The sequence below is a fragment of the Pinus tabuliformis genome, chromosome J (genome assembly GCF_031772625.1).
Source record: "Pinus tabuliformis cultivar Carrire ecotype Pingquan chromosome J, CPIR1, whole genome shotgun sequence".
Taxonomy (NCBI): domain Eukaryota; kingdom Viridiplantae; phylum Streptophyta; class Pinopsida; order Pinales; family Pinaceae; genus Pinus; species Pinus tabuliformis.
In genome coordinates, this window is record NC_142295.1 from 1,012,964,001 (window position 1) to 1,012,987,980 (window position 23,980).

Genomic DNA, 23,980 nt, shown 5'->3' on the forward strand with positions numbered 1-23,980 from the left:
GAACGTAGTTAAGAAGGGAACACACGAGCAAAGATGAATCACAACATGGAGGGCAAGTAAGCTAGAACTCCAAAGTGATGGTTAAACCAACAACACATTTCAGTAAGGTTCATACATACTTATACAGAAAATAGCTTCACATGCATGCATAAGAAAACAAATACATATATCATTTAGAGTAAACTTGATAGCTGAAATAAAATATGACATATGCATGAAATGTGTTGACTCCGTTATATTAAGAAGTGTAAGTTCCAGTCATACAATACAACCATGACCAACCACTACTTCCAACAGTGGATCATTACAGACACTGTCGCCTGCTCGTCCAATGAGATATACTAGCTCTCCACAATGGAGAAGCAAGGCTCATTACAATATTGTCCAAGCTCTCTCTAAGATATTCCTATCAAAAGCTTCACTAACCAAAAGCCTCTACAATGAGTTATGAGGGACTATATATAGCAAAGGGTGGGGTGGCCCTTGATATTCTCCTTTTTGACTGTTCATTTATCCTCATGACTCTTCATCTACTCTATGACTATTACATCCAACTATCGACACTTGAAAATTACACTTGACAAGACATGACATACAATCCACACATGTACCCATGTGAGACAAAGTAGGCTTGAGCAAGCCATGCAAGACATCGGTATGACTTGGACAACTATGGGAAGACCATTTCTTTGACATCTTCACACTAGCTGATAGTAGTGAGTTGATGCCAAGCCTGGCAGTCTGTGATGGTGTCCGTGTACTCTAAGGTGACATCTTTCTAGAAAACAAATCTTGCCTACATAGCATCTGAGTACACTTCTTGAGCTCCTCTTTCCAACTCGTCTGATAACATGTGTATCATTGTCTTGAGTGTGGCTAGACTAGCGACATACTGATGCATGGTGTCTACACTGATCAACATGTCTGGGTTGGTGATTATGTGCATCAACTCGTCGAAGTACAAGTTACACTCTAGTTAGACCTGTGCCTTTGTCTTTTCTTGGGTGAGTGTCCTAATAGATGGGATCGTGTGTGCGTGCACAACAACATCCATACTCCTGAAGAACTATGCGTGGGAAGCCTATAGAATAGTCATGAGTTGTGGGAGATATTCATAGTTCTGGATCTGACTTCGGGTGTGTGCCTTCGGCTCGACCACTCTGGTCTTCATCATCTCGGGCAAGTGTAACATGCTCCCTTGTATCTCATTGTCCATGTTTGCATGTAATAAAAAATAGTATGCACGTCTGGTAAGATACGTGCTCTCCTCGCACATTGTTGTTGCAATCCATTAAGATGGACAACTACCTTATGCATGGTACCAAACTTGGAATACAACATCGGCATGATTGTTTCAAGGGACAATACTTTATCCAGTATTTCCTTCTTCAACTCTACTTAGGTGAATGCTGTAACCAATTCTCCTCCCTGCTTCGCTATCTGTAACTCCTTAGCCATTTTCTTGTTATCAGCTATCACGAAGTGAAAACTTGATCTAGTGGCTTCGGAATATGTTCTGGTAGCATCGTCCAACACTGTTGGATTCTTGTGCACGTCAGACGCGATCACTCATTCCTCAAATTGTGTGAGCTTGAACAACTCTATGTTGGGACTCATCAAATGACATGTTGTGCATCTCTCCCTCCGGATTGTCTCCAAGGATCTCAATTTCTCCTTGGTTGCTTGGGACTTGCTCCACTTTTGAATCTAATGAAGTTGGTGGGTTGACCTCTTGCTGGTGAGGCATGAGGTCAATGTCTTGATCTAACTCCTATTTCTCCATATCCGTATCCATCTACTCACGTGCTTGTTCAATATCTTGAGCAAAGTCCTGCTCTTGTAACTACTCACCCTACCTTCTTGGTGCCAGCTATACAGATGAGCCGACTTCTTGTACGGGCATAGTTTCATCGGTCTGTACATGTTAGGTCCCCTGTTGTACCTATTCCTACTGCGCTTCCTTCTCCTGTATGTGCAACTCCTGTTCCATCTAGAGTTTCTCCTTCAACTCATGCAAGTCCTTCTTTGCTTCCTCCATTCTCTATTTTTCTGTCTGACTTTGCACGTTCCTCCTATTGCGATGTTGCCTCTTCGCCTCTATTTCGAAATATGCTTTCTAGACAAGAAGGTCTGCTCGGAACTTGTAGCTTTGTTATGCCTTCGCACTAACAAAAAAATTCCTCTTGCCTTTGTCGAGCATTGGTACGTTTACCACTATTATTGCTGCTGGTGCTCTCCTGGATGTTGCTTCACACTACTTCACTAACCATTGCACAGTGATGCTTATAGGTTCATTAGGCCTGGAGAAGCTATAAAAATATCTCCATGGGTCCTCCTTTGCCCAATGCCATGCCCTGTGGATCAAATGAAACTGTACTCTCGTGCAATGATATTTGAATTAACAATGCAGGTCATATGGATTGTAGCTTCGGGCATCGAATGGATATTTATTGATCTCCTCTACTTTGACATCCACATGCTTGAAACTCTCTATCTCGTATAACCCAATCCGCAATGGAAGAGCGGGCCAAGGTGCCTTCTTCTTCCAATGCAGATTAGCTGAAAATCCTGCTGAGATGTGGTATGATACTTCTTGCATGACGAGCTTGTCCAAGGAAAATTTTGGTAAAACATGTGGAGGCTTCTCTGTTGTACATCTGTATGAATGTGCTAGACAATGAGGCATACCAATCTTCTATATTGATAAGTGCCTCCATTCTTGCCTTCGACATGCAAGGTGGATCGTGTTCGAATATCATCTTGTACATCGGGGTGACAAATGATCTAATAGTTGTGTGATAACTCCCTTAAAGCTGCATTCAGATAACATTTTACAATAAGTGTTCATATAGGTCTATGTCAATGTCCATGCCTAGTTCAACTCTGGGAACTCCCGATGGGCATGGATTACATCCAAGATGTAGGCGGACATGTAGGTTTCTGGTTGCTAACCTTTGGGTGGCTGTCAAGCTCTTGTTACCTGTTCCTTCAGCTTGTGAGCCAACATGTCAGACTAGTTGCATGCTTTTCCTTCATTGGCCAGTTAGTCCAACTCAATGTTGCAGGTAACGTCCCCCCCTCCCCCAGATCTAGCCCTTGAAACGCGGTTCCGAAATTATGAAATGCGTTTCGAACTGATAATGACGCTTCCTGGAAATTCTGGAAGTGTCCTTTCGAAACACGTTTCGAAATCTCCGAAGCGTGTTTCTTACGGTGCTTCGGCCGTACGAAGCACAACGCTTCAGAGGTCGAATCGTATGGTTCCCATACGATTTCGTACGCACCTCGGAAAAGTGCACCGCACGGCCTAAAAAAATCAGTATTTTTTTTTTTGGTGAGTTTTCTTGTTGGGGGTGGGTCCACCTTGGGTTAGGGTTGAGGAATGAAGGGAATAAAGCCCCCATTCATTCCTCATGGTAATGTTAAATTCTTTATTTTCATCCTTTTACTTAAATTTTTAACACTACCATGAAATGACTTAGGATGTTTGAGAGTGGTTCCAGTCTCATTGGACTTCATATGGAGAAAATAGAATTTCATATCCTATTCAAAATTTAACAGACTTAATAGTTTTCAAGAATTCAGGATCAATGGGATTGTGGCATTTCATTAGATTATATCAGGTATGAAGGTATGCAATTAGAATTTAATTAAGAGCACCAAGCCCTATATGTACCCTAGTGTTGGTGATGTTAATTGTTGAACTCCTTTGTCATGCCCTTAGCAAAAAATTACCTTTCAATCAAGTCAAAATCATCGATCAAGCATGTTAAGCTTTTTCTACCATATTTTAAGTCTTGGATTAGGTAGTTTGATCAAAATTGGGCAATGTTGACTAATATCCTTAGGCAATCGAGGTAGAGGAAAAGGCTAGACAAGAGGAGAAGAATCTAGATTCTAGATGGTTTATGCATCTAAATGGTTGATGCTCGAATAATTAATCATTAATGTACAATGGATGCTATATCTATCTTTATTTATGCAAAAATATGCATGTTTTCATGTCTTCTACAACTAATTTGGTATTTGGGATGTTTGTTTTGATTATAAATGCATATATATATATATATATATATATATATATATATATATATATATATATATATATATATATATATATATATATGTATATATATATATATATATATATATATATATAGTAAATTCTTCCGCAGACGCTTTGCTTCCTAGATTTTTGGAAAATGATGCTTCTGCATCCCCGCTTCCAAAAAACGTCCCCGTTTCATCTCCGCTTCATGCAACATTGGTCCAACTTGATCACCCAACTCTACGGGAAGGTTTTCATGCTCTTTTGATCATACAAGAGACATGAAAAAATGACCAATTATTGATACAACTTCCATAGTATCTTCGTCTTGTAAACCTAGTTGGGTGTCATCTTTAATTTGGCTGGCTCCTCCACCCAGTTCTTCAAGATATCCCTGGAGTTGGAATTGCTTCTGGGTATGATGAAGGTTGTTTCCATGGTGATCATTGGCTTCGACATATGGTACATATGTTCATAATCCTATGCCCTGAAGGTAGAAATATTCATCCCGCTAACACTACTCAATGTCATCATCTTGGGATTAGTGTGCAAGACGATCCAATGTATCATGTCTGTGTATGGGAACACAGGATACCTACATGCAATTCGGTACAAGCCAAACTTGTGAATGTTCACATAGACTTCTTTGAGGTCTTCCCCAAATGTTCCTGCAAATGCATCATTGAACTCTTGCCATTTCACCTTGATGTCCTTGTCTATAATCAGCTTTGGGTCTTCGTAAATCAGAAAACGTGTAGACACTCTCTCAACTGCTGCTCCAATTTCACTTCTATCTATGTCCTTTGATCCTACTCTCTTGGAGGCCATCGACCCAAAACTACTGAGAGGTGGGAAAAAATCTACTAGATCTGTAGACATTGCGACATACATGGCAAGAAATCTATCAGCTAAAACCAAAGAAAACTTGAGGGAAGACATGCAACATACCTCGGGATTGGCTGGCAAAGATTGCGCAATTTTTTTCTGAGAGGCCGGGAGATTGGCTGTTGGAACTGCGCAAAAGGCAGTCTCTGATGGTGGGAAGCTGGCTGGCTGCTGGAATTGTGTAATATACAATCTAGACTGGCCTACTGGCTACTGGGATTGCACAATGCCCAATTTTAGTTGGCAAGGGTTGCAGGCTTAGTGACTACATTATGCAATTTTTTGGGCCAACAGTTACTACCTCTCAAAATTATGCAATGCAATATTGGAGGATAGTCACTGGGTAGAAATGCACATTTCTTGGGAGAAAGGCAGAGCCTTCCCTCTCAGGATTGTGTAATGTTATCTTGGTGAGGCAGAGTCTAGGCCAAGGTTTCCTAGACCTGCTGACGAGAAACTAAAAGAAAATGTGAATGTGAATGCATGGTGATTGTGAAGGTAGACAGGAGTGAATGATTGTGCATGCAAACAGTGAATGAAAGATTCAGAAAATGGAACAACATGCATGTATGTGAAGTGAGTCACCAAATCGGCGACTATTCGTGCAAACCAATGTCATGCATGTGGCAGTAGTGAAATGCTAATGAAAACTAAAACATTGAGAGTACAAGATAATATGCATGTAAATCACAGGAAGCATTCACAAAAATCAAGCAGAACACACTCTCACAAGGCAAAACACAAAAGCAACATAAATGATGCAAAAGATAAGTTAAGTTGACTTACTCGGAAATAGCTGAGATGGATGTGTCAAAGAATCCTAGATGTGTTGTGGGATGTCAGAGCTCAAAGATTGATGTGAAGGAGTGAGCTCTAAAGCGTCGAATAAATAAGTTTGATTCTCATGACGCGCATGCCACAAATCTAGGAAAAAGCGACACTTGGAGGAAAGATTCTAAAACGATCTTTGCATGTAACCTAAGCTGCAAAAAAGAACTCCCTAAAATATAGGGTTTTTTTTTTCATGTTTCTTTTTTCTATTTTGGGAAAAAGTAGCCCATGCAAGAAATCTAGCAGTGCTCATACACAAACCTGTGAGAGCGAATTTTCCTTCTAGTCGTTGTCTTTCCTAGAGCATGAGAATGACCAAGGGTTAAAAGCCCTAAATCATCAGCGAGACTCAGGGACATGATGTTTGAGTGGCTAACATGTCCCTTGAGGGTGTTTTTGCTGATGTGGATGGGTTTGTATGATATGTTTCATCGGTTCCATTTCATTAAGGCCACCAAGGAAGTTGAATCCCTTATAGTATCCTCTCTTGTCACATGTTTGCCCTAGTTGGACAATTGCTTGGGTGAACCTAGGAGGAGGGGGTGTTACAGAGTGGTATCAGAGAAGGTTACACTCTCTTTGGGTCATATCTGATACCACAGAGTGGTATCAAAGTGTGGTTGTGGTCTCCTTGGGTGAATGTGTTGGTCATGCATGCATGTCAGTGGCATGTGTGTTTCTTACACTTGCATTCCATGTGCTTGTTTGCATTGCATCATGTTGATCATGATTGCAGTGAGGTTATAATGAGGAGCTTGATATGATTTTGTGGGATGCATTTTCAGAAGTATAAGACTGGTTACATGATTATATGCAACTTGATTACATCCTTGTATGTTAGGTTGCATTCTTGTATGTTTGATTACATATATTAGTCTTGTAGGTTGGTTACAATAATTGATCACTCATGATCAACTACATGCGTTCATGCATATTGGTAGTTGATTAGGAATTTCTTATGCATGTTAATGGTTGCATGTGGCAATGTGTACAACAGAGTAATGGTTGTTCTCATGCATGAGGTCATGGTTTTGCAGTTGATATGGTCATACATTGATGATTGGACTCTAGTTAGAATGATGTGTACATGGTTTTGTACTCATGTGTTATATGTCTATATGTAGTAGTTATGCATGTATGGTCTTCGTTATAGTTATGCATGGATGTAGGTCAAACATGGCTTATGAAGTCATGGTATGCAATTTAGGTCATTAGGGTGATATTGGTACATTATGATGCTAATATGTTGGTTGATATAGAGCAGGAGATGCAGATAATCATAAGGAGTTTGCAACATTAGGCTTTGGGGTAAGAGTAGATCGTCATACAATTATTGTAAGTTGACATGCAAGTATGTAAGTTAAGAATTTTTATATGCATCAGGGTTATATACATTAGGTTTATGTACATGTCTTTTGATGTTATGGTTACATTCATGATAGATGTTAATTGATTAGTGTAGTTATATGCACATGTGTCAGATAGTCAAGAATGATAGTAACCTGTAGTTGTATGCATTGCGATTGTTGTTTTATATTAGATAACTTGATGATTAGGTTATATGTTCTTCATGAGCATGGTATATATCTTATTGTTGTTATATGCCAATAAATTGATGATTAGGGTTATTTCATTGAGATCTTGATGTTGTATTTTGGATTGGTCATATGCATGATGATTATGTTCATTGCATTGAAGATGTTGATGTTATATGTATTGTGTTAACCTAGTTTGACCTATGCAGATGGTTAGGGTTACGAAATTCAGGTATGAGTTGAATTATTGTGTTGTGTAGTGTAGTAGACTGATCGTACATATGTGATTTCTATGTATAATGGTAATTGTTTATGAGTTAGGATGTGAACATGTTAGTTAGTGATTGTTAAGGATAACATGATCTTATTTATGTTTAAGCTGATGTGTTGATAAGTTATATCATGCTTACTATCTTGATGATGCAGACAAGATAGCCTCCCCTGAGATACAATAAGGTACAAGTTTTCTTATGTCATATATTTGGTGCTTAACTGTTTGATTTTGTGATCTAGTTAATTTATTTAGCATGGTATGTTGCAATTTGGTTGAATGTTTGATGAATTGCATAATATGAGTATGTGTTCAAATGATTTTGTTTTAATATGATTGTACTAACATATATGGTTTGAGACAGTTGATATGTACTTGAATGTAGTTGATAGTTGAAGCATTATGTCTAATGACTATGATTTTACTATTCATTATAACATCATTGTTTGTAAAAGTTGATTTCAAATTGATAGATATGAATGTCCTGATATTTGGAACATGTGGTTGACATGTGTGACTAGTTGCAAGGTAACATGCTTGGTATTAGCATGACAAGGTAATAGTTGATGTGTTTATATAACTAATAGTTGGTTGGTGTGACAACACATAGTAAGCCCCGATTCCAACGAAGTAAAAATTAAAAGAACGAAATTGGACAAGGATTCCTTTGGTTATGTTTGGAAACACTAATTCCAAATGAATGAGTGCTTTGCATAGAGGAAGTCTTATTAACCTTGATTTTGTTTGACATTATGTGGATATGTGCTAGACTCATGAACATGTACTTGACAGATATGTTAGCTAGTCTCTAGTTACATGTGGATATGTCAAGGAATTAGAGTTGCATGAGAGATGGTGTGGATGTGTTCAATTGCAAGGCATCATGCTTGGAACAAAAAGGTAAGGTAACCAGTGCATTGTTATGTTTAATTATGCACTAAAAGTTATGCGTTTATGGCAGTATGATGCACGTAGTTGCACGGAAAGAGAGGCTTCCATGAAATCTTGAGGAAGGCTCGTGTTGAGCTTTCCTTGGGAACCATGGGGATTGAGTCATGGTGTTTGTTGTTAGTCTCATGCTTCTAGCCTTTTGCGATTGTTGCACTTGACTTGTTATTTTTCATGTGTCTGGTGCATAGCTATGCCACTTTATTGCAGTGTCGTGTTGTTATGGTTTTCCTCTTGGTTGTTTCTTGGCATTGCATTTTATGTTTTGAGTCTTGGGAATTGGTTAGGAAAGAGGAAATTTGATAGAGCTCGGGGAGAGTTGTGTGGTACCCGAAAGGTAATGTAATATTCAGATGAACTTATGAGCATGAGTAAGCACAATGGAAGGTAAGACTATGACATTCAGTAGGACTAGTTGGGTTGATTGGTGTAAATGGAAAATAGGAGTACAAACATGTGAAAGGTAACTAGAAAAGGTAAAGTAAATGGTTACTAGGTGTCAAATGCCTTGGATATGTTGGGAATCATTTTTCTCAATTTTGTGCATGTTGTGCATGAATAAAGGATGTTCTCTTAACCTATACCTTATGTTATTTGGTAATTATGTTATGATCATGATCTGACAGTAAAGCGAATGGCATGAAGAGGTTCCTTGTCTTACGAAGAGTAGTTATGAAAAATATACAAGCTCAATATCATATAGTTATGGGTTATTATTATGTGAGTATATTATGTCTATGTTATGGACAAGTTATACAGAGGGATACATCAATGAAATGAAAGTAGTGTGGTCTGTGACATGCTCGCACAAGCATGGATAAGACACTAGAAGCAAGGTTGTTTGGTAAAGACAATGTAGTTTTGTATTTGTGGTACTATGGTTGTGCACATGTTGCATATATAATTTTGTGTATAGATGATGCTATGTACATGCTGGATATGCAGGGCTACGTATAGGTGGTGTTGCGTGCATGTTGTACATGTGGCACTATGTAGGTCTGGTGTTGTGCGCATGATTGTATGAGTGGTGTTGTGTACATGTTATACAAATGGCACTATGTGTAGGTGGTGTTGTGTACATGTTGTGCATGTGGCGCTATGTACATATGGCGTTGCGTACATGTTGTCCATGTGGTGGTGTGTACATGTGGTATTGTGTACACATTCAAAATGGTGCAATGTACATGTTTTGTGTACACGTTGTGTAGGTGATGCCGTGTTCATGTGATGTTGTGTACACATTGTGCAGGTGCTTGTAGTGTACAGGCGGTACTGTGTACATGTGTTACATATGGTACTAGGGTAGATGCATGTATTCCATGGTGTTGTATGACATGTGTAGTTGTATTTGTGTGATGCACACTATGTGTATGTGCACATGTTTGAGGAGAAGGCACTGGGTGTCTGTTGGGTGTGTAACCAACCTAGTGTGCATATAGAATAAGGACAAAGGTAGAAGCTAAGGATTGATTAAAGGATAAGTATCAACATTCTATTTCAATATTATTATGCATGTGATTTATGATTCCAGTCTATGATGATCACGTGTGATCTATGATTCTAGTTTATGATGGTTACATGTGATTTATGATGTCAATATATGATGTTTGTGTTTTGAGCTAACCTGATGTGATATGTTTATACATGATGTTTTTATCAAACATTTAGTTTGACTTGTTGTGACAAGAAGTGAACAGGATCGCAAGTGTACCTTATTGACGAACTACTAATGAGGTATAATTTGAGGTTATTTCGATTTATTTGAATCCAATGGAAATTATGTGCTTAGAATAAGAATGCATGAACATGCCCAGTTGGCTGGTTGAAATCGACATAAATAATTAGAAGCAACAACAAAAGAAATTGGAACATGCAGCAGTATGTTGGTAAATCACTTTAGGAGTAGGGCCATTGTAGGACACTGGTACCCAATAGTGTCCATTGATTTCCATGAGAAAGATATGACCGGTATGATGGTTTTGAGGCAGGTATATGCCTTCATTTTGTATCACCCGAGATAGGGGATGTAAGAGAACATGTAAGGTGAGTGACTGCACGGAAGGAGGTGATCGAATTTTCCGACGGACTGGGTAGCAGAGAAGGGAAGGTTGTGGCTATATTGGTTTTGGTCATTAGAATTTTCATATGGAATTAGATACACATTGGGAGTGTTTGTTGGAACAATGAGTCGGTAACTGTTTGCTGATAGGAGAAGTGGCATAGGATGGTAAAGTTGGGCATTGGATGCAGCTTTGACTATGACAATGAATTCTAGACTTCCTGGGAAGGAATCGAATCATGGTACTACTTTTGAGAGTGGAGGTATGATCCTATGGATTCCCTTGTTGATTGATACGGGCATCATATCCTTTTATTTGTTGGTTTGGAAAATGTGCATATGTGTATATGTGGTAATTATAGATACTGTAATGAGCTATGTTATAATGCTCCAGTATGTGGTATGTTGTCATGATGTTTTGCTTTGGAGCAGGTGATTCATTGTAAATACTTCAACAAGATAAATTATAAAGCTCTAAATTATAAAGCTCCAAGGGAAATATGTTTTCTTTCCAGCGGTCTTGTTTAGGTCATGGTGTGGTTTAACATCGAGGATGGTGTTCCCAAAAGGGGAGGGTTCTCTAACAACCCTGGTGAAAATTTCATGTAATAAAAGTTAATAAAGGAAATATAAGACCACAGGTAAAGTGTAAGGACTAGTTTCTATACTATATCCTTTTTTTTTAATAATTCACAATAAAATATAACCAGAAGAGAAAAACGTTGGGAATTCAAATTTATTCAGGACTGTCTAACACATTCCTGAAATTCGTTTCACTGAACATATCATAAAATTTACATACATTTAACTAAGACCATAAAGCAATCATACAAAATAATATTGCAACACATATGTACTGTTCACCAGAAAACGAAACTCCACTTGATTTGTTGTTACTTGTATTCCCTTGTTGTCGGTCACCTCTGAGAGTGAATGATACGTACTTGATCCAAATGTGATGACTCACCGGTTAACCTCCCAGCCTACTCCTTGGGTACTCTTCTTCCCTACGGACCCCCGAGCTGCAATGAGGTTGTACAATGGAGGAATGCACTAGCTGGTAGAAGAAAGCACTCCTTGGATCAAGAGTCCCCTCTCTAAAATCCTCTACCTCACCAAACTCACTATAGTTTCGTAATCACTGCTCTGACATTGTCTCATCCATCCGACCATAGGGTTCCCAAAAGTCCCTTCTCCCATGGATCGCCCCTTCTTTTATAGGAGTCCTCATAGGTGGTCATAATAGCATCACTAACATCACCTAGTCATTCGCAATCATTGCTCATTGTGAACCAGAACTAATGCAAGTAGGTAACATGGGGGCACATTCATCATGGCTATCATCATCATAACATCAATGGAAACATACCTATCCATCAAAGCTATTATCATAATGATATCAGTAGAGAGCATACATATCCATAAATGCTACAATCATCATAATACCAATAGATACATACATAACCATTAATGCTATCTTCATCATAATATCAATGGAGAACATACACAAACATCACAACCTCTAATATCACAACCACTAATAATAGAGTCATATGTCCAGATCCTCAACCTGAGGTCCTTAAAGAATAAAGTGTGGGCCTTAGGGCTAAATAAACGTTAATGACATATCATTGCCAGTCAACTAGAGTGGGGCACTACATACACCCCCTCTTAATAATGGACTTCGTCTCGAAGTCCTTGGAATAGGTAAGGAAAATGGTGACACATCTCTTTGGTGTCCTCCAAAGTAGTTATCAGAGTTCCATCAAGATGGTGCGATTTGAGTTCTTATATGGAAGACCCTACAGAACACCTCTTAGTTGGGACCGACTAGAGGACCGAGTATTAATGGGACCATAAGTGGTGCAAGAGATGGAAGAACAATTGACTATGATTAGGAGAAGGCTGAAAGAAGCACAAGATCAACAAAAGAGCTATGCTTATGCTCATCAGGTAGACTGAAGCTATGAAGTGGGGGATAGGGTGTTCCTGAGAGTAAGGCCCCAAAAAAAGCTCTATAAAATTTGGAAAGGGAGAAAAACTGTCTCCACTGTTTGTGGGACCTTTTGAAATCTTTGAAAGGAAAGGGTCGGTGGCATATAGGCTTTCCTTACCTCCATCTTTAGCACGTATGCATGATGTGTTTCATGTTTCTACTTTACATCATTATATTTTAGATCCTTCGCATGTTATTGACTTTGGTCATTTGCGGCACCAAGCTTGTTTGAATTTGAATTTACAATGATTGGTAATCACATAATAATAATAAGCACATAAAAATAGGCTATATCTTAAAAATAGTTTTAGGATTCATGTTGGTGAATCATGCTAGCCATAGCTGATCAATTATGAATCACTAAAAATTAGTTTGAAATGCTTCTTCCTTCATTATCCATACTAGTGATTCTCTTTTTAATAAAAAAAAAACATCCCACCCCTCATATTTTGCTATCAATGCAATGCCTTTGTGTAAACCAAAGATATTCATAGTAAGGAATTACATTTTCACTTGTAACTTACTAGTCTTCCACCAAGTCAATATTACTGTTTTTTAGACAAGAAATACTCAAATGTGACCTCTTACCAAGAATTTTCTCTTGCTAATGAATTTGATCATATTTTTATTATTCTCATGCTCTTCAATACTTCTTGTTTATAATTCTTTATAACCAAATTCTATTTATTTTAATTTTTTAAGTTGGTCTATTATATATTATTTTCCTTTTACTTTTGTCTATTTAATGTTTCTAACATGGTTGCTCTTAGAATTTTAGTTTCATTTTAAATCTAAATGAAACAAACATGTTTTATTATTTTAGTTTAACATTTTATTGACTTTTAAAAATTAAACATATTAATCAACAATATTTATATTAATTTGCATACTAAAATATTTCAGAAAATTACTTTTACATATAAAACTCCAAATCATCATTCAAAAAATTTAAACATATTACTTAACAATATTCCTATTACATTACAAAAAAATCATAACCATGTATCACTTTATTTATCATCATTCAATAAAATTAAACATACTACTCATTACATACTAACAAAAATATTTCATAAACATAAAATATTTCATAACCATAACTTTTGCTCATAAACTTCCAACTCTCGTTCAACAATGTTCATGTAAACTTTCATTAAATAAGCATTTAAACTAACAAATATATTTCTTAAATTTCTATAACTTCTGCAAATAAACTTCCAAGCCATCATTTTCAACAACCTTCATATAAAATTTAAATAAACATTTAACAACCTTCATGAAAGCTTCCTTTAAATCAAATTTGGGCTAAATAAAAATTCCGTTGACCACATTAGGGATTCTGCACTACATACTGAAAGACAAATTCTGAAGCACTTCAAAAGTAATTATATGGACACACTAAAATCTCTTTTTCTATTTTTAACATTATCTAGACCTAAAGTTCCATATATGATTGCATGAGTACATGAATACACTACCATGAACGCAAATGAAAAATATCTAGAGATATATTGATATCTCCACCTCTCCTCATCCGATCTTCTTCATTGCTTTAGCCACATTTCCATATGCGTTTTTTTTTTCTCACGCATTGTTCAAAACCTTTTAATGTGCCTACAACATCATCTAGCCATTTTCAAACCAGGTTTGGTCTCAAACCAACCAAAGGTTATTTTATTTCTTCCTTATATTGTATCTTTTATTCAATCTATTTCCTCTCAGCACTTGCTCACGCTTTGCATTTAGCCTCCTAAGAAAACTGCATAAACGTTTGATATGTAACCTTTTGGAATCAATCTATAAACCATTATTTGGAGTGGCTTAGAAATTCATCTAGATGAATAATGTCTTGTCCTCGAAACATTCAAAAGATATTTTATTTGACTATGTAGAACATTATGTTTATAATCAAATATTCTCTATGTAACATCTAGTCTTCAATGCAATGCACTGAATATCCATTCCTTTAAAAGTATAGGACATCAAATCCAGAGGGTTCTTCATTTACACTTTATTGCAGCATAGGAAATTACTTATGAATAGAACCTTTGAGTTCCACATAGAGTTACAAATATAACATGCATGAATCATAACAATATAAACAACATCTATGAATAATCATTTATAGTTGCACAAAAATAAAACCATAAATGCAATGACATCAATGTCATGAACTCACACCATAATACAATGCTTATCTTGAAAATTAATTTTATAATTTCCTTTTTATATTAGGCGGGTGAGATTATTTTTATTTACTTAATTTAAATGGATAATTATATTTCATCATCATCTCTCGCTTTCTGAACTATTGGGCTGAACCAAAGTTATAAATTGACATTAAAGGGAAAAGATTTTGATGTAACAAGGAGAATGAAAATCGTGGACAGTGTTAATTCATAAGGAGGTAAATTTCTAAATAGCCATCACGAAACAAAATTGGAACGGCAATATTGGATTTCTCAAATTAGATTTTTCTCATATTCCTAAATTCGACCAGAGCCTTATTGAAAATGGACATTATTTTATGTTTTTGAGAACAAAAAAATGAATCTGGGAACTATTTCTTTTTTAAAGAACAAATAAAAATATGGCACAAATGGGTTATACGTGTCAATCAACATGGGTTATACAAAAGAAGATCTGATGCTGCTTAGCAATTTTGTAGGCCACTGATTTTGGCACTTCCAGTTCAACATCAGTTCAAGAAACCCTTTATCTTGAATATCTAATATCACTACTAGATTTGATGAAAGCACAGGTGTCATCCAAGGGTTAAGCCGTGTGTTTTCAAGCTTGCCTCTCCAAAGATCAAAGAACTGACAAGTGGAAAGTGGGATGAGATTAGCACCGTTATTCGAATCTATCGTTTGTTCGGGGTGGCCTCTAATCCAAATTTGATTGGGGTAGTAAGCCATTGTGAGAACATTGTTGAGGTTGAAAGCTTGCAGAAGTTGCCAAAGCCGAATCTGCCCAATGAAGTAAATGGTGAAATTAAGGATCCCAAGTTTCAAGTTATTGACAGTGGCAGTGACTTAGAAGAGGACGATCTGAAATCTGCATTTGGAAAAAGACGAAGGGATAGAAAAACTGCACCTTTACAAAGGCTCACAACTATGAAGCATGTTTATGTTGGTCGACTGATTAAGATGCACAGAAATGACTTCCAGGCTATGTCAAGGGACTTTAAATTGAATGCAATGCAACATTCAGTTGCATCTCTCCAGAAATTGTGCAATAGATTTCGTGCTTACGAAAAACTGTAACGTTGCATAAGAGACAAGCATATTGGAGCTAAGAAGATTTTGTGATCTGTCTTCATTTAGTTCATATTGACATTGTCTTTACATGTCATAAGTTGGTGATTAACTACTTTTCAACTTCATTGTTGCAATGCTTGATCTTTGATCGATCTAAAGGCACAACTGCTTTTTATGCTTGCCTTGTAAGCTGGCAATTGGTAAGATCTTAGCCTTTTACTAAAGACTTAATCTAGATATATATATATATATATATATTATATCAAGGGAAGCAATCACATGGACCACCATAGTCACTGGGTATGCTCAGAATGGACCCGTAGAGGAAGCCTTAAAACTATTTGGGTGGATGTAGAGAGCATGAATGAGATTGAATGAATTCACATTTTCCAGCGTGGTCAAGGCAGGCGCTAAAATTGCGGCTCCGGAAGAGGGCAGACAGGTTCATGCTTCTATTCTCAAGGCAAGATTTGATTCAGATATCTTTGTAGGTAGTGCTCTTATTGATATGTATTCCAAATGACGTGTTGTTAAGGAAGCGCGGCAAGTGTTTGATTGTATGCCTGAAAGGAATGTCATTTCATGGAGTGGGATGATTGCAGGGTATGCTCTGAATGGGAAATATGAAGAGGCTCTCAAGGTGTTTTGACAAGTGTTGATGATGGGGTTGAGGCTGGATGGTTTTACTTTCTCGACTGTTCTTTTGGTTTGTGCGAATATAACGGTGCTTGATCAGGGTAGGCAGGTTCACTATCTCAGCATAAAATCTGGATTTGATTCATATATTTTGTGGGCAGGCTGGGTTCACATATGTATCATTCTGCTTCAAGGAATGTTCAGGATGTGATTATGGCAAATAATTTTGACAAGAGAAAACACCTTCAAAGTTTTGAGGTGTAAATCTTATGTAAACTGAGAATTCCCAATGGAACACTTTCCCAGATAATATCCCCATTCAGAAATGTTTTTGTAAAACCAGAAAGGTCCAAATTGTCAGAAACTCCATGCCTGTTTATGTCTTTGGTTTCATTCCTATTATTTCAATTTCTGAGCAGAGCTCAAGGGCCTCCTTTGTTAGCCCATGTTGGGCATATCCTATAATCATCGCATTCCATGTAGCGAAATTTAGTTGAGGCAATTTGTCAAACAGCCGACCTGCCTCTTTTATACACCCACAAATGGACCAACCCTATATATATATATATATATATTTATTTTATTTTTGTTTTTATTTTATCACAAGTGAGATGTGTTCCCTTGGAAATTTTTACTCCTTAGCAATTTTCTACTTAAGTTTTGTACAATTCTAGTCAAACTTGCAATCATTCTAAAGAAAGCTCTTAGTTTTAGCTGTGTGGGCTTTTCTACATTCCTACTAAGGACAAAATCACCAGCAAGTAAATCATAAAAGAAATGGAACACATCTACACTGGGATTCTAGGAATCATCAATTGTTTTCATGTCAAATTGCTAAAGGACATGAACTCAGATGCTACTGAATGTTCTGCTTTAAAATAAAACAAAATGCTATAATACACTAGTTATAACAAAATAGTAACACAATAATGGAAGAGCAATGGTCTGCAAATGATGTACAGGCAATATTTCATGATGATGCAGTACTAATATTCAAGGGATGTTCAACCACTAACAAAATAATGGATATATAAACTCAAACTTTAAGAAAATTATAAATAGCTTGAGTGCTAAAAATAATGAAATATGTCTTATGAAATGGGTTCCTATATTGCACTGTTTGTATTCGGTTGCAAGGACAAACCTTCTTTATATGGTAGCTGTTTTTTTTTTTATCTTCAAAACCTGTCTAAAAATAAAACATCAAAGATTCAACAATTTCTTAATCTTTTTTAAAAGCCAATCTTACTGGATAAAGTTATGCTTCCTTTGCAACCAAGTATGCAACATTAAAATAGGCTTCCTAATATTCAACTTGACTACTGCTCTTGTTAATTGAAAAATTTAATGACAAGCCATGGGACATTAACATGCGAGAAATTTTTATGGAGCTAGGACATTAACATGCGAGAAATTGTTATGGTGCTGGCTTGTTTTTCATACAATTTACCCAAATTTCCCATGCCATAGTTGATCAAAAGAAGATAATGTCAAAACTAGTCATGCATGCATGGGCCCATAGGTCTCAAGGGTTTAACATAGCTCTGATACCAAGTGTAAGGATCAATTTCTATACTATATACCTTTTTTTTTTTAATAATTCACAATAAAATACAACCAGAAGAGAAAAACACTGGGAATTCAAATTTATTCAGCATTGTCTTACACATTCCTGAAATTCATTTCACAGAACATATCATAAAATTTACATACATTTAACTAAGACCATAAAGCAATCATACAAAATAGTATTGCAACACATATGTACCATTCACCAGAAAACGAGACTCCACTTGATTTGTTGTTACTTGTATTCCCTTGTTGCCGGTCACCTCCGAGAGTGAATGATGACGTACTTGATCCAAATGCGATGACTCAGCAATTAACCTCCCAACCTACTCCTTGGGTACTCTTCTTCCCCACGGACCCCTGAGCTACAATGAGGTTGTACAATGGAGGAATGCACTAGCTGGTAGAGGAGAGCACTCCTTGGCTCAGGAGTCCCCTCTATAAAATCCTCTACCTCACCAAACTCACTATAGTTTCGTAATCACTGCTCTGATATCGTCTCATCCATCCAACCATAGGGTTCCCAAAAGTCCCTTCTCCCATGGCTTGCCCCTTTTTTTATAGGAGTCCTCATAGGTGACACTTGGCATGTCATGCATAATTAATTATTTTTTTATAATTCAATTGTTTGATTATTCACCCACCCATGTGTCACTCTCTCATCAAGGGTCTCCAAAATTATTTACTTAAATTTTAATTTAAAACTAATATTTTCCTCACCTCAACAAGATTCCTATTTCTTCTCCTAGTTGCCTCTTGATCCCCCTTGTTACTCCTTAATTTGTGTTCATTACTAAAGTCAATTAATGAGTCAAGATTTGATCCCCTATCTACTCCCTAATTTAACTCAAGTTATCTCTTAGATGGATATTCTTATGTTGGTTGTTGCCACATGGAGGTTCTCTACATTTCTCCAAAATTTAATATATTAATCTTATTTTAATTCACCATCCTCTTGTCTTAATTAGGTTTAACTATTTTAGGATTAATCTTTATCATTACAATTATGACCTCTTTCCCCTTCTTACCTAATAAAACTACATAATCTACCTAATATTTTCCGACATGGGGAGGGTAGAGTTTTTAAGATAAATATTTTATTTCTTCCCGTGATCCTCTTAACCCAAGTTTTATTTTTGATTTAATTTCCTCGGTTTCTAACATAATTTTCCCTTGATGTAAATTTACCTAGTTTTCATTTCTTGATTATATTTATTAATTTATTTATTTTTAATGATTCCAAGGGTGCCAAGTTTGGTCGTGCCCTTCAAGAACTTCCCTTGAAGTTCCAATAGTGTCATGCCTAATAGTTTATTTGTGATGCCAAGAGTTCCAAGTTGGTCGTTCCCTTCAAGAAATTCCCTTGAAGTTCCAAGGGTACCCCACCACTTGCCGTTCAAGAATTCAGTGATTACGAGGGGAAAGTATAGGTGCAATGACATGGACCACTATCATCTCTTATGTTGTCTACTATAGTGAGACTAATGGTGTCAGAGATCAAGGAATCCGCCTTGATGCGCGCCCCCGGTAAAATCCTCATGAGCGATGCAACTTTGGGACCTGCGCTCATGGTATCATGATCTTCAATGCGAAGGTGTTTCAACCTTTCTAGCCCAAGTCACAGCGGGAGTGCTAGTGGGTGAGATTAGTTGGCAAGGTCTTAGTGAGTGTAGTCTCTTGGCTCAAGCTTAGTCAGTGTAGGATCTTGGTTCAAGATTGGTCAGTGTTAACCTTTTTTCAGTTCAAGTTTGGAGCTCTCTCATTATTCCCTCTTTGTCCCTCACTGTTGGTCACTTAGAGTTTTCTTGGAGCACTCTAGCTTTGGATAAAGGAAGGAAAAGAAAGAAAAGGGAAAGGAAGGAAAGCAAGGATCAAGGAAGGAGAAAAGGATCAAGCAGCTTTAGCATGAATACTTACATGTAACCTGTTAGTGTCGATATCTTCATCCCTCCATCAGTGATCAAATTCCCTTGTTGCATTGCATGTTAGGTGTCTCACTTGATTAGCTGCATTCCTTTAGGGTCATGGAGCATCTGATGGTAGCAGTGTATTGTACATTTTCCCTCATGTCCTTTACCCACTGGCACATTTTCATACATCTGGATCATTTACAGTCAATTTTTGTCTTTAAATTTACAAAAGTCATTGTTAGGGTTTTAGGTCTCATTAGGTCTAGGGTTTCATTAATAAGGTCTTAAAAATGCTCAATAATGGTCAGCAAGCACATGAGGAGGTCAAATAAAGTTTCAACAACAATACCAAAATCACATGCTCAATTATTGATTTTTCCTCAAAACCCTGTTTTGAGGAAAAACAGAGTTTTTTTATCTTTTCATGTACAATTTGATGTAATTTCATTTGTTCCATATGTAATAACTTCAGAGGCAACCCTGGTCGCCTTGCCAAGCCTCTGCAACTTCACCACCTGCAAAGAAAAACAAAAAGTCAAAGTATTTAGTCCATCAAAGGCAAAAATAAAGCAATCTGCCCAAAAATAGAGTTTTAAAAGCAAGTCAAAAGTAAACATTAGAAAAGTAGGTTTTTGTAAATGAAAAATCAAAGCTATATGTATATAAACTATTTTCATGTTTAAAAAGTTCATTTGCATCCTCAAGAGAAAGAGAGAAAGTGTATTGGTCTTCCAAGAGCCAAAGAGTGAGTTTTGTGCCAAAAACAAGAGAAAATCAGGGCGCGACGCACTGGATTGTGGGCACGGTGCATTTAGAAGGCATGGCACATTGGGCAGCACTCTACAGTGCAAAATTGTAACGGGTGCAGTGCACTCAGAAGGCACGGTGCACCTATGAGTTGGTACAATGCATAGGGGTACAAGGCCCGAAAACATTCCCAATCTCTTCCAAAACATCAAAGTTGTCAAATCTTCACTTGTTCAAGTAAGTCAACATCCCTCCATGTCCAATGAATGAATTTCTCTTGGTGATTATGGTGATTAAAACCCTACCTCCTTGTTTTTTTGTCAAATACAATTGCATAAGGTTTATGAATTGGATCTATAGATGCTAATTCCACTCCTAGCCATTTCCCACTCCCTTACTCCTTCATTCCCTCAATCATTTTCTCCCTTTCTTTACATTTTCATCTACCCATTCCCTCAAACCCATATCCCTAAATTTCTAACCCTAAAACCCTAATCCCATTATCCCAAAACCCTAATTACTATTCCCAAACGCTAAAATTATCCCCTAAACCCTTTTATTCCTCAAAAACCTGTCAGCAACATTTTAAAATCCCTCATACACACTCCCTCCATAGTCCCTCACACATTCATATCCTTGGCAGCAAAAAATCTAAAGACACCATAAAATCTCTTCATACTCATCTAAGAAAACTCAAACATTGGCAAACATGGAGTCAGAATCTTCTTATGACAGAGATGAGGAGAAAGTCAGTGATTCTTCCAGAGAAATGCACGCACCAAGGCCTCACAAGGGTGGAAAACATAATAGGGAGGAGCCTACTTCACTTACCGAGTTGTTGGCCTGTCCTCTTGTTGTCACATGCTTTCAACACTAATCTTGTTATCAGTTCTGTGAGATGGTGGAGAGAGTCAAGTATCACCTTGAGTTGGCCAGATTGTTTGTGCTCCATCTTCATGATGGCCAAGTCACTTTGGTAGGTGTGACATTCACCTTGACACCTGAGACTATTGCTCAAGCAACTGGCATTCCAAATGTAGGTGAGCAATGGTATAAGAGGCAGCTAATAGACAAAGAGCATTATGAGCCTTACATCAAGGCTAGGTTTCAGAGACATATCAGTAGAGTTTTTCCTTTCAAGTATCTTCAGGACACATATACTCCCTTGATGAAACTCATAATTAGATATTTCAGTTGTGAGGGCAGATTTTCTTGTCTGTAGGCCTATCATATTAGATTGTTGATGCACTTTACTAGGGTGAGGATGATGAACCTCCCTTATTTCATTTGCCGAAACATTGAGAGGATGACCTCCTTAGTACAAAAGAAGCCTTCTCAGCAACAGTATAATAGTATATATCATCTTGCACTAATCAAAATTGTGGTCTTGCATCAGCTTAGTTTACTGAACATCTCATGGGAAGATTTCATTGCACATGAGGTGTTTACAGGTCCTCAAGTACCCCCAACAGTTTTTCATGAGGTAGGAGAGCCTTCACATCAGCAAGAGATTCATGAGATACAAACCACTAGTGTGCCAGTGTTCATCACATATCAAAAGGGCACTAGAAGGTTGTTTGCAGCAACAAAACCCGTACTATCTCCACCTAGGGTGGAAGGGGTCTCGTTTCCTCCATCAACAGAGTAGGTACAGGACAAGGGTAAGTAGCCCTTACATGATGAGGGACCTTCAAGAGGTCATGAGGCAGATTTCATCCTCATTCAGGATGAGGACACCAATTTGGGCTTACAAAGCTCAAGACTTAGAGAGATCATTCAGGAGCAGCAAGATGACATTTAGCATTTGTCTCTCAACTTGGATAGAGCCAAGTGGATCATTAATTATTTGGAGTAGAGAAACAAGCAGCTAGAAGATCAGCAAACCATAATGGAGCTCCAAAACATAAGGGAAAACTGGCAAGTTGCCAAGAGGAGGAAGATCAAATTGACCACACTTGAGCAAGAAATTCAAGCTGATCGTGAATCTTGGCTTGAGAGGACAAACATGCACCTAGAGAGGATGTTGGAGAAGGCCATCAATGAGAAAAACATGTTGAGGAACATGGTATACCACTACTTGGCAAGAAACACGGTGTGCAAAACAAGAATCAGGAATTTGAAAGCCAAATTGAAGAAAGCCATGAGGAAGAGAAAAGAGACAAATAGATTCTAGATCTTGGCAGAGGCTTCCTTAGCCCAACACAACACCTAATGAGGAACACTCAGCCAAAATTTCAAGAAATTTGGGAAAATTTTTGCAATTTTTAAATTTTTGGGCTAAAAAACATGTTTTTCTGCCCAATGCGCCGCTCCACCGGCGCTACGCATTCACTTGGCTAGGAATTTTACAAAATGGCTTGTATTTTTGGATTTTCCATGGAAAAATATGAATGCCCTCACTTGGCCAAGAAATTTTGACAAGTTCTGAGCTGCCAAAAAGGTCAAAAACACCTCAAAAATGACCTTTCTACCCCTTTTTGGACACACATGAAGCAGTGTTGGGAGAACACAATTTTGGATGGTCAAATGGAGGAAAAATTCAAAACTTCCACTTGTTTTGGAAAGTACATAGGCAGAAATTTCAAACAAGCCCACTTGGAGAAAATGTGGTGCACAGAAAGGCCTCCAAAATCAGCTGCAAAAAGGTGATGCGCATTGGGAAATCAGCGCAGCACGTTAGAGGAAATTTGCTCATTTTGGTCGAAAAACTCTGTTTTTCGCCTAGTTTCTTCACAGTTTGACTTTTCTCTTTCTAAAAGTCAAACTCATGATGCAATTTAATGTGACTTGATGGATTTTGATGTAATTATGCTAAATTTTCACTCTGGTAGATTCATCATGAAAAAGTAGTTTGCAACTGAATGAATCAATTTCCTAGGTTTTAGAGGCATGCTGTTCCACTGCCTACTTTTTAGTTCTTAGTTTAGATCTTGTTTAAACATCCCCTAAACTCATGATATCAGCCCCTAAAGCCTAGCATGAGTTCTTTGATGCCTATATCTAGTATTTTTTAAGTCATTTGTAAAGGTTGGACTCTTGTGAATGCTTTGAGCATTGTTGTACATTCATTTTCAGGAGTTTGGCTAAGGAATTGACCAGGGTTTGCAGCACTTTATGGGATTATTGTGGCATCTTGATTTGGTATTATGTTTTCTTCTATAATTTTAAGTTTTACATGTGTTTTATGTATGCCATTATCACTCTCTATTTCATCTTAACTAAATCAAACAAGGATAAAGGTAGAATACATTGAAAATTGCAGTGCTCTACCTAGGGTTTGTTTAG

General features: G+C 37.3%; 1 protein-coding gene across 1 annotated transcript; it reads left to right on the forward strand.

Moving 5' to 3' along the window:
* The first annotated feature begins 2,896 nt into the window (after positions 1–2,896).
* On the forward strand, positions 2,897–15,839 carry LOC149230296 (uncharacterized). Its single transcript, XM_089381267.1, has 3 exons — positions 2,897–2,932; positions 3,066–3,247; positions 15,335–15,839. Exons 1-3 carry the CDS (start codon positions 2,897–2,899, stop codon positions 15,837–15,839), a joined length of 723 nt encoding a protein of 240 aa, XP_089237393.1.
* The last annotated feature ends 8,141 nt before the right edge of the window (positions 15,840–23,980 follow it).